The 12,396-nt window shown below is 34.5% G+C and overlaps 2 protein-coding genes across 11 annotated transcripts in view; both read right to left on the reverse strand.

Annotated features, from left to right (window-relative positions):
* LOC127720580 (microtubule-associated protein futsch-like) overlaps nt 1-12,396 on the reverse strand; it is a 338,813-nt gene that overhangs the window by 106,833 nt on the left and 219,584 nt on the right. The gene's annotated exons all lie outside the window — the stretch shown is intronic.
* LOC127720581 (tRNA pseudouridine(38/39) synthase-like) overlaps nt 1-12,396 on the reverse strand; it is an 85,045-nt gene that overhangs the window by 31,510 nt on the left and 41,139 nt on the right. For all 3 annotated transcript variants that reach the window (XM_052227203.1, XM_052227202.1, XM_052227204.1), the window contains 3 exons: nt 12,075-12,201; nt 10,979-11,036; nt 9,155-9,210 (listed from right to left, as the gene is read on the reverse strand). In XM_052227203.1, the coding sequence (XP_052083163.1) occupies nt 9,155-9,210; nt 10,979-11,036; nt 12,075-12,201 (241 nt within the window). The remainder of the gene's footprint in view (nt 1-9,154; nt 9,211-10,978; nt 11,037-12,074; nt 12,202-12,396) is intronic.

Genomic DNA, 12,396 nt, shown 5'->3' on the forward strand with positions numbered 1-12,396 from the left:
CTACAAAGTAACAACACTTGGTCAGCACCTCCTAATGAACATTCATGCTATGTTTTGTTTCATTCCATTCAGTGGTTCTCTAAAAGAAGTCATTTGTATGCATTTCCCATAGGGTCCTATGTTAAACTAAGTCCCTCACTGGGGGCCATTTTGGATGATGGAACAGCTACAAAGTAACAACACTTGGTCAGCACCTTGTAAGGAACATTCATGCTATGTTTTGTTTCATTCCATTCAGTGGTTCTCTAAAAGAAGTCATTTGTATGCATTTCCCATAGGGTCCTATGTTAAACTAAGTCCCCTGCTGGCGGCCATCTTGGATGATGGATCGGCTACAAAGTAACAACACTTGGTCAGCACCTCCTAATGAACATTCATGCTATGTTTTGTTTCATTCCATTCAGTGGTTCTCTAAAAGAAGTCATTTGTATGCATTTCCCATAGGGTCCTATGTTAAACTAAGTCCCTCACTGGGGGCCATTTTGGATGATGGAACAGCTACAAAGTAACAACACTTGGTCAGCACCTTGTAAGGAACATTCATGCTATGTTTTGTTTCATTCCATTCAGTGGTTCTCTAAAAGAAGTCATTTGTATGCATTTCCCATAGGGTCCTATGTTAAACTAAGTCCTCCGCTGGCGGCCATCTTGGATTATGGATCAGCTACAAAGTAACAACACTTGGTCAGCACCTCCTAATGAACATTCATGCTATGTTTTGTTTCATTCCATTCAGTGGTTCTCTAAAAGAAGTCATTTGTATGCATTTCCCATAGGGTCCTATGTTAAACTAAGTCCCTCACTGGTGGCCATTTTGGATGATGGAACAGCTACAAAGTAACAACACTTGGTCAGCACCTTGTAAGGAACATTCATGCTATGTTTTGTTACATTCCATTCAGTGGTTCTCTAAAAGAAGTCATTTGTATGCATTTCCCATAGGGTCCTATGTTAAACTAAGTCCCCCGCTGGCGGCCATCTTGGATGATGGATCGGCTACAAAGTAACAACACTTGGTCAGCACCTCATAAAGAACATTCATGCCATGTTTGGTTTCATTCCATTCAGTGGTTCTCTAGAAGAAGTTCAAAATGTAAAAAGTTAACGCCGACGCCGGACGACGGACGCCAAGTGAGCTAAAAAGTTATTTGGTCAATTTAGGCAATAACGCATATTTACACATAAAAATTAACACAGAAGCTACAGGAAATAGATTGTTTTTGCATATGTTAAGAAGTACAATGTATGCTGATGCAATATATTTTTCAATTTTTAGTGGAAAACTTGCGTGTTATTTTAGTCCCAATTGTCATACACATGTTCATTGTATTTGGTGAACTTACTATCCTACCAAAGAAAATAAAAGTAGTATATGAAATGAAACAGGTACACTTATCAAAATAATTTACTGTTGAGAACTTTATAAATCTCAATAAAATGCTCCGCAGGGCGCAGCTTGATACGACCGCAGAGGTCGAACCCTGAACAGTTGGGGTAAGTATGGACACAACATTCAAGCTTGATACAGCTCTGAATTTGGATGGTGATTAAATATTTGACACAGCATAGGTTTCTGACACAGAATGAATGTGGTCTAAGAACTTAAAAATTTTAAATTGGACATTCACCTATTATGGTCCAATATCCAAAATCTAAATACATGGTTAGATTCAGCATATCAAAGAACCCCAAGAATTCAATTTTTGATGAAATCAAACAAAGTTTAATTTTGGACCCTTTTGACCTCAATGTGGACAAAGTTGATAACGGGGCCCAAAAATCAAAAATCTAAATACATGGTTAGATTCAGCATATCAAAGAACCCCATATATTCAATTTTTGTTGAAATCAAACAAAGTTTAATTTTGGACCCCGATTTGGACCAACTTGAAAACTGGGCCCATAATCAAAAATCTAAATACATGTTTAGATTCAGCATATCAAAGAACCCTAAAAATTCAATTTTTGTTAAAATCAAACTAAGTTTAATTTTGGACCCTTTGGACCATAATGTAGACCAATTTGAAAACGGAACCAAAAATTAAGAATCTAAATACACGGTTAGATTCGGCATATCAAAGAACCCCAATAATTCAATTTTTGATGAAATCAAACAAAGTTAAATTTTGGACCCTTTGGACCTCAATGTGGACCAATTTAAAACGGGGCCCAAAATCCAAAAACTTAATACACGGTTAGATTCAGCATATTAAAGAACCCCAAGAATTCAAGAATAAAACCCCATTGAAATTGATCAAGAAATAAGCAATTTATACAAAGTATCTTCTTTTGCACAATACTGTGCAATTGAATATTTCTTGCTATTACGCAATACTGTACAATTGACAATTTCTTGCTATTGCGCAATATTGTGCTATTGGATATTTCTTGCTATTGCCCAATACTGTGCAATTGAAGATTTCTTGCTATTGCGCAATACTGTGCAATTGAAGATTTCTTGCTATTGTGCAATACTGTGCAATTGAAAAATTTCTTGCTATTGCACAATACTTATTATATAATAATTTACACATCCTGTTTGGTGTGTATCTCCTACCATATCATTATTATTTGCTTTTAAATATAAATCAGAAATAACCAACTTAAAATGGAAACTTTTAAAAGAAAAAAAAAAGGAAAAAAAGATCCCCCCCCAAATTTTTTGAACCCCCTTATGATTCATCACCCCCAAACTCAATCCCAGCCTTCCCTTTGTGGTATGGTACCTTGCAGTACAATTTCAGAGAGATCCATACACTTGAACACAAGTTATTGTCTGGAAACTAGAAAAATGCTTATTTTTGGCCCCTTTTTTGCCCCCAATCCCTAAACGTTTCGGGCAATTACCCCCAAACTCAATTCCAGCTTTCCCTTTGTGATATGGAACCTTGTAGTACAATTTCAGAAATATCCAAACACTTACACACAAGTTATTGTCATGAAACTAGAAAAATGCTTGTTTTCTGCCCCTTTTTTGGCCCCTTATTCCTAAAATTTTGAGGCAATTACCCCCAAAATCAATTACAGCCTTCCCTTTGTGATATGGAACCTTGTGGTACAATTTCAGAGAGATCCATACACTTACACACAAGTTATTGTCTGGAAGTTACAAAAATGCTTATTTTTGGCCCCTTTTTGGCCCCTAATTCCTTAACTGTTGGTACCATAACCCCCAAAATCAATCCCAACCTTCCTTTCGTGGTATAGAACTTTATGGTTAAATTTCATGTAGATCCATTCACTTAAACTAAAGTTAGAGTGCGAAAACCAATGTGTCTTCGGACGACGCCAGACGACGACGACGCCAACGTCATACCAATATACGACCAAAAAATTTTTAATTTTTGCGGTCGTATAAAAACACTGTTTTAGCATAAAAAACATGTGTGCACTTAAATTAATTGTAAGAGGGAGGAAGGGGGGGACAAGTATTTGCATAACTGATTATACAGAACAGGATTCTTAAAAATTGGCACACTGTGAAAAGAAAATCATAAGGTTATATGAATAGAATAAACCTGTGAAGTTGGCCTGCTAATAATCAAACCATGCTTTTCAACACTTTTAAATTAGTTAATTTTTTGGGGAATTTATTGAATCTCAATAAGTAATTTATGGGAACTGAAATTTGATCATAAATGAGTACTTTTGTCACAATACTGCATGTTGTTATTTATATTTATTTGAAAAAGTTGCCAAGATTGGATTTTATTATGCCCTGCCACAAATGTGGATGGATTATATAGATTGATACTAGTATACCTTTGTCAGTCCATAAGTATGTACATCCCTTTCCAGTAAAGTTTTGCATTTATCTCTATTTCTCAGAAACTAATGGTAATATATCAGTGATGTTTTTTCTCCACAGACATCTTGTATACTAGTAGTACTATACATTACAATGTACTTGAGTCACTTTGACCTACATTTATTGCTTTTGTGTCTTTGGTTAAGTCTTGTGTTTAGGTTTATTTCACAGAAACCTATTGTGATATATCATCACTACAGTATTCTTTTATGATACCACACAGGTCATCAACAATTTGATTACTGTGACCTACATTTAATGGCAGGACATCCTGTGTCTTATAGACACATTTTCTCTTTAATACAAATATAATAACACACTATTTAACCTGAAATTTTTTATGTATGTAATTTCAAAAGCATAAAACAGATAAATTGACAGATATAACTAGAGGCTCTCAAGAGCCTGTGTCGCTCACCTGTATTTACTGATGCTTTGGAAATCATGTAAAATAAGGTTAAAATTATAATTAATAGTATTAGATATTAGATATTATAATGATATCTAAGATAACAAAAAACTGCAAAATTTTTGTAAAATTACTAATTCAGGGGCAGCAACCCAACAATGGGTTGTCGGATTCGTCTGAAAATTTCAGGGCAGATAAATCTAAATCTGATGAACATTTTTGCCACCTGTCAGATTTGCTCTAAATGCTTTAGTTTCAGAGATATAAACCAAAAACTGCATTTTACCCCTATGTTCTATTTTTAACCAAGTCAGTCATGATGGTTGGAAGGCGGGGTCATCGGACAAATTTTTTAAACTAGATACCCTAATAATGATTATGGCCAAGTATGGTTACATTTGTCTCAGTAGTTTTAGAGAAGATTTTTGTAAAAGATTACAAAAATTTACAAAAAATTGTTAAAAATTGACTATCAAGGGCAATAACTCCTAAAGGGGTTGACTGACAATTTTGGTCATGACAACTTATATGTAGATCTCACTTTGCTGAACATTATTGCTGTTTACAGTTTATCTCTATCTATATTAATATTTAAGATAATAACCAATAAAATGCTCCGCTGGGGCGCAGCTTGATACGACCGCAGAGGTCGAACCCTGAACAGTTGGGGCAAGTATGGACACAACATTCAAGCTTGATACAGCACTAAATTTGGATTGTAATTAAATATTTGACACAGCATAGGTTTCTGACACAGAATGAATGTGGTCTAAGAACTTAAAAAATTTTAATTTATCTATTCAAACCATATCATTATTATTTGCTTTTATATATTAATCAGAAATAACCAATTTAAAATGGAAAATTTTAAAGAAAAAAAATGAAAAAAAAATCCCCCCCCCAAATTTTCTGAACCCCCTTATGATTCATCACCCCCAAACTCAATCCCAGCCTTCCCTTTGTGGTATGGTACCTTCAACTTCAAGTTCATACATGTGATGGACTGTGAAACTAAGATCAGGAGTTTGGGAAATTTTGGTCAGGAGATTAGGACTCAGATCAGGAGGTTTTTAATCGACATAAATTCTGTCGTCAATGTAACCGTAAGCTGTAGAAATTGTCTGTTAAAGTGTGTTTTCTTCAACTGTCCATCCGAATGTATTATGTTTATAGTACCCTTGTACTTATTAATTTTCTCTATCTTTTTAAACTTTCAACTTGTTCAATCTAACATTCTTCTTTTTTAGTATGTTCTTTAAATTTTTTAGGTCATATCTGTTTTACCATTATTCATTGCAATCAAAACAATTGCTTATCTATCTGCAAGTAGATCTTTTGTTTTATCCTTATGCAAGTAGATTTTTTTTTTTTTTATCTTTATATTATGCAAGTAGATTTATAATGCTTGATAAGTAATACATTCAAACTGTATACATGGGTCATAGTTAATATATAAATTTCAATTTAAGCCTTAAAAGGAAGTATAGAACCCTCAAATAATTTTCAAATTATTATTTTTTTATTTGTCCTAAGACATTTAAAATCATTTAATTACCATCCTTTTATGATTATTTGTTCCATTCATATTTTATTTATATTCTTTTAAAAATTTGCATTATTTAAAGGAAAGTAGCTTAAAACAGGATAAATCAAGGGAAGTAACCCAACATTCATTTTAACTACACAAAGTTTTATTACACAACGGCAGTTAGCCTGAGGTAAAAATCGTTGATTACCAGTATGTTTGACACCCAAGGTGACAAGTGAAGCCATATAATTATGCATGTTAATTGATTTACAGGTAAAATATAACTTCAGGTAATGTCAGTTACACCAGATATGTTGGGCTGAAATTTTTCATTCATGAAATATTTCATACACAGGATTTTTTTGTCTTCAACGGGAGGTCGGGAGGAAACCCCTGAAAACAGGATTATTGTACTCCCGTCGGGAGGTTCACATGTACAATTTCAGAGAGATCCAAACACTTGAACACAAGTTATTGTCTGGAAACTAGAAAAATGCTTGTTTTTTGGTCCCTTGTTGGCCCTTAATTCCTAAACATTTAGGGCAATTACCCCAAACTCAAACCCAGCTTTCCCTTTGAGATATGGAACCTTGCAGTACAATTTCATAAAGATCCATACACTTACACACAAGTTATTGTCCTGAAACTAGAAAATGCTTATTTTTTTGCCCCTTTATGGCCCCTAATTCCTCAAATTTCTAGGGAATTACCCCCAAAATCAATCCCAGCCTTCCCTTTGTGGTATGGTACCTTGCAGTACAATTTCAGAGAGATCCATACACTTGAACACAAGTTATTGTCTGGAAACTAGAAAAATGCATATTTTTGGCCCCTTTTTGGCCCCTGATTCCTAAACGTTGTGGGCAATTACCCCCAAAATAAATTCCAGCTTTCCCTTTGTGATGTGGAACCTTGTAGTACAATTTTAAAGATCCATACACTTACACACAAGTTATTGTCATGAAACTAGAAAAATGCTTGTTTTTTGCCCCTTTTTGGCCCCTAATTCCTAAAATTTGGAGGCAATTACCCCTAAAATCAATCCCAGCATTCCCTTTGTGATATGGAACCCTGTGGTACAATGTCAAAGAGATCCATACACTTACACACAAGTTATTGTCATGAAACTAGAAAAATGCTTATTTTTTGCCCCTTTTTGGCCCCTAATTCCTAAAATTTGGAGGCAATTACCCCCAAAATCAATCCCAGCATTCCCTTTGTGATATGGAACCTTGTGGTACAATGTCGGAGAGATCCATACACTAACACACAAGTTATGTCTGGAAGTTACAAAATGCTTATTTTTGGCCCCTTTTTGGCCCCTAATTCCTTAACTGTTGGTCCCATAACCCCCAATATCAATCCCCACCTTCCTTTTGTGGTATTGAACCTTATGGTAAAATTTCATAGAGATCCATTCACTTAAACTAAAGTTAGAGTGCGAAAACCAATGTGTCTTCGGACGACGACAACGACGACGACGACGACGACGACGCCGCCAACGTCATACCATTATACGACCACAAAATTTTTTTGCGGTCGTATAAAAACTGCAAAATTTCCTTAAAATTACCAATTCAGGGGCAGCAACCCAACAACAGGTTGTCGGATTTGTCTGAAAATTTCAGGGCAGATAGATCTTGACCTGATAATCAGTTTTACCCATGTCAGATTTACTCTAAATGCTTTGGTTTCAGAGATATAAGCCAAAATCTACATTTTACCCCTATGTTCTATTTTTAGCCATGGCGGCCATCTTGGTTGGTTGGCGGGGTCATCGGACACATTTTTTAAACTAGATACCCTAATGATGATTGTGGCCAAGTTTGGTTAAATTTGGCCCAGTGGTTTCAGAGGAGAAGATTTTTGTAAAAAGCTAATGACGACGCACGACGACGACGCCGACAACGCCGGATGACGGACGCCAAGTGATGAGAAAAGCTCACTTGGCCCTTCGGGCCAGGTGAGCTAAAAAAGGATTAAATGGCGGGTGTATCAGGTTCAACTATCTCATGTATTAATTTTTATACATAAACAAGTACTAGGAAATGAAAGAAGAATTCGTCCATGTCAAACTTAGATATGCTCCTGTAATAATTCCATTATACAACAAACATAGAAGCTGTCCTGTGTGCTATATTTGTCAGCATTGTGTATAAAATTTCAAATATATATAAAAAGGTGGGATATACGGGGCATGATTGCCACTGAGAAAACCTGCTACCAGAGACCAAAAGAGATAGAAGTTAAGAGCTATATGTCCCCCAATGGCCTTCAACAATAAGCCAACTCCATACCGTTTGGCAAGCTATAAAACCAAATGACAAATGTAAGGTAATTCAAACATGTCAAAACAGCCTGATTTATGTACAAAACACCAATAAAATAAAAATACCTTGCAAAGTTTCATCAAAATTGGAATACTAATGTTAGAGGTCCCTGAGGTGGGATATTTATTGCAGATGAGGGATTGTTTTGTAAACTGAAAAATCAGTTTAAGTCAGGTGTCTGAGTGAGTCTCTAGGTTTCATAAAAAAGGCAAGTTTTACTACAATCAAGCAAGAGATACTAAAATTATCAACTGAAACCAGTGGTATTAAACAAGTGAACGGGCAGACAAACTAAGAACTATTTGCCTCAGGGATTCCAGAGTCCATATAAATATGCAGGTTTAAAAAAAAAAAAACACCCCTATTGTAATAGATACTGCCTGCTCATTTTTCAAATTGTTTGGTTTTGAATTTGAACTGAAAATTTAAAAAATCCCCAAAAATAGTGATTTTCCATTTTGACTGCTGGTTGCCATGGTAACCAATATGCAAATCAACTGTTTGGAAATGTTATATATATTATATATTGTCTTACATGTATAGAAGGTATAACAAGTTTGTATAACCAGGTCTTTCTATATCTGGTCTCAAAATTAGAAAAATGTGTAAAAGACACAGTTATCTCCCTTTTTGAAAAAATGCTCATTATTTTTAATGATGTACATTTTTTGTCTTAACTAGACGGTGACTTGTTGATTTTACTTTTTATTATTTAAAAAGACTATTTCAGCAACTGAAAAAACACAAACATTAAAAAATCCTATATTAGGTTTCATGAGAAATTCTTCAAAAAAGATGGCTATGCATTCATTTCCCTATCATTTCTATAGTAATCTTGAATGAAAACCAATAAACTTGAACCCTTCAAAAAAATTTAACTAGACGGTGAACCCATTTTTTTATTTTTATTTTCCACTTAATATATGATAAAGTTCATTTATAAAAAGTATTTGCCAAATCCTATATTAGATATCTATACCACCCAGCCACCTTAACTAGATTTTAACAGACGACATCTTTGAATAATATACAAACAAAACCATTAAAATATTTGACAGTGTAGAAAATGAAGTTGATACCTGTTTCTACTTTGGCAGTGTCCATCTCTTCTAGCATTCTTTTCAACATTGCAGTTCTGTAAAATAAATTCATGTTCTGTTCTGAAAGATTATATAGTTTATTCTGGGTTTACTTTTCAGAATAAATAAATACATGTTTTATCTTAAAAGGTTAATTTTTTGTTAAAACCTTAATATTTCTAAATTTAGATTTCATTCTTAGCAATAAATAAATTCATGTTTTATTCAGGGCAGTTCTTCAAATAGATTCATCTTGCATCCTTAATAAACTGCTTCACCGAGCGCAGCTGGTTACGACTGTAAAGGTCCAACCCTGAACAGTTGGGGCAAAAATGGACACAGTATTCAAGCTTGATACAGGTCTGAATTTGGATTGTAATTAAATATTTGACACATTATAGGTTTCTGACAAAGAATAAATGTAGTCAAAGAACTTGAAATCGGTTATATGATTTGAATTTATATTCAATTGAATATTTCTTGATGTTGTGCAATACACTGTGCTGTTGCGCAATACTTAGTAAATTCAGACTAGATACAAAGAATTAGCAAAATAAATCATGACTCCCAATTTTCTTAAATCTTGAGGAAAAAAAATTGCCCCCCCCCCCCTCCCCAAAAATAAGGTTCCCCCTCCCCCCCTCCAAAAAATGTAACATTTGAAGAAATTTTCTTTTTGTAAAATGTGGTACAATTTAAGAGACATCCATACACTTAAACACAAGTTGTCTGAAAACTAGAAAAATGCTTGTTTTAGACCCTTTTTGGCCCCTCATTCCTGAACGGTTTGGGCAATTACCCCCAAAATGAATCCCAACCTTCTACTTGTGGTATTGAACCTTGTGGTACAATTTAAGAGCAATCAAAATACTTATAAACAAGTTATTGACCTGAAGCTAGAAAAATGCTTGTTTTGGGCCCCTTTTTCGTCCCTAATTCCTAAACGGTTGAGACCATCACCCCCAAAAACAATCCCAACCTTCCTTTTTTAATATTGAACCTTTGGTTAAATTTCATAGAGATCCATACACTTAAACTAAAGTTATTGTCTGGAAACCAGATGTCTTCAGACGATGACGACGTGATAGCAATATACGACCCCCAAAATTTTTTGTGGTCGTATAAAAAGTACTAATTAATGAATAACAACACAACCTTTGAAGAGTAACAATTCAACAAACAACTACAGTAGTACAAACAAGTAAAATTGTGAGCTACTGCTCACTGATGATACCCCCGCCGAAATATTTCGGTAAACAGGAAGTTGTTGAGTGATGAATCTGAAAACGCATCACACGGTATAGCTGACTTATATAAACCCTGAAACCAAATTTCAGAAATCCTTGTCAAGTAGTTCCTGAGAAAAATGTGACGAAAATTTTCAACTTGGCTATCATGTGTAAAATAATACAAGTGTTCGGTGAACAAGAAGTTGTTGAGTGATGAATCTGAAAATGCATCACACGGTGTAACTTACTTATATAAACCCTGAAACCAAATTTCAGAAATCCTTGTCAAGTAGTTCCTGAGAAAAATGTGACGAAAATTTTCAACTTGGCTATCATGTGTAAAATAATACAAGTGTTCGGTAAACAGGAAGTTGTTGAGTGATGAATCTGAAAACACATCACACGGTGTAACTTACTTATATAAACCCTGAAACCAAATTTCAGAAATCCTTGTCAAGTAGTTCCTGAGAAAAATGCGATAGAAATATTCATGGGACGGACGGACTGACAGATGAATGGATGGGCTGACGGAAGGACAGACAGAGTTAAAACAGTATACCCCCACTTTTTTAAAGGGGGGTATAACTATACAAACCTGACAGCATGCTGTGCCCACATTTGTTGTAGGTGCCTTATATTCTCTTCATGCCAGTCTGAAATAAAATTCAATTCTTTTGAAAGTGTAGGAACACAGACTGGATATTATTTCATAGGTGTATAAATCACATTTTATTCAATGTTGATAATGTATTGTGAAAAATATAAATACAAACAAGGACATGTGTCCATATGCCCCACTTGCATTATCTTATACCCATGCTCAGTGAACCTTGTAATCTGGGGGGGTTGCCACTTCCTATATACAAGGTGATAGGACGTGCAGCTGGAATAGGTCACATTTTTGAGCTTGAAAATATGTGAATAGGTGGGGAAAACTATCAGAAATATATGATAAGGTCAATCAAGTTTCCATTACTTGTGATATGAAAAGCCCAACCAATATGGGAAAAGGGTACATTTTTACCTACACAATATATGAAAAGGGCATACATTTTTAAGATTAAATTATATGAATAGGGTGGGGTAACTGAACCCCAGCAGCACCCCTATCAATTCAGTATTGAAGTTGTCCCCCCCCCCCTCCCCACGAGAATCTATCTTAACCAAAAACTTTTACCTATAGCAGAACCAACTAACAGATGGCAGGACAAACAGACCCTCAGACCAGAAAACATGACACCCCCTACTATCTTAGGCAGGGCATTAAAATATCTAAAATACTACTGTATAGCTTTGAATACACATCTATTTAAGGGGAACCCAACACTTTGATTAAAATAGATTTTAATTTTCATAAAATATTGACAAAATATTTACTTGACCTGTTGACAAAATATAAAAATTTCAAGAAATTTGAACCACACAATTTACAGGAATTATTTCATTGGATATATAGCAGTTTGACAACCACTTATTTTGATCATTGAGAAGCTTGATTTCTCTTTACTAATAGTATTTGATTAAAATGTTCAGCCGACTTTTAAAGAGTGTTAACTCTCTTAGGTGTTCTGTACATCCTTAAGTGAATAATTTAATGACGGTTTGAAAGTGTTTCATTTATCTGGAATATAATAAACAAGAAATTAATTCAATACTAAAAGGGAGGCGAAAAGATCTTATCAATACTTTACCAGCTTCATAGATCCATTCAATATCATTAGAAAATTCACAATCAAACAAATTCAATGGAAGTTCTGATGCCATTGTGTACTGAGGTTTCCTTGGATGTTTATCTATGTCTAGTAACTCATCTATAATCTAGAAAAGAAAACAACTCTACTTGCATTTTCACACTATGCTTGTATGTGTCAAGTGAGTCAAGTCATGTCAATATAAAAAAGATATCTTATGTTTTACTCATCACAATGTTTAAGGCACCTGAGGTTTGTAACAATGTTGAGCAAAGACAAAAGTTATAATTTCTTTAAATCCATCAATAAAAATTTCAGACAA

This window comes from Mytilus californianus, unplaced genomic scaffold (genome assembly GCF_021869535.1).
Source record: "Mytilus californianus isolate M0D057914Y unplaced genomic scaffold, xbMytCali1.0.p SCAF_11, whole genome shotgun sequence".
In the NCBI taxonomy this organism is placed as follows: Eukaryota; Metazoa; Mollusca; class Bivalvia; order Mytilida; family Mytilidae; genus Mytilus; species Mytilus californianus.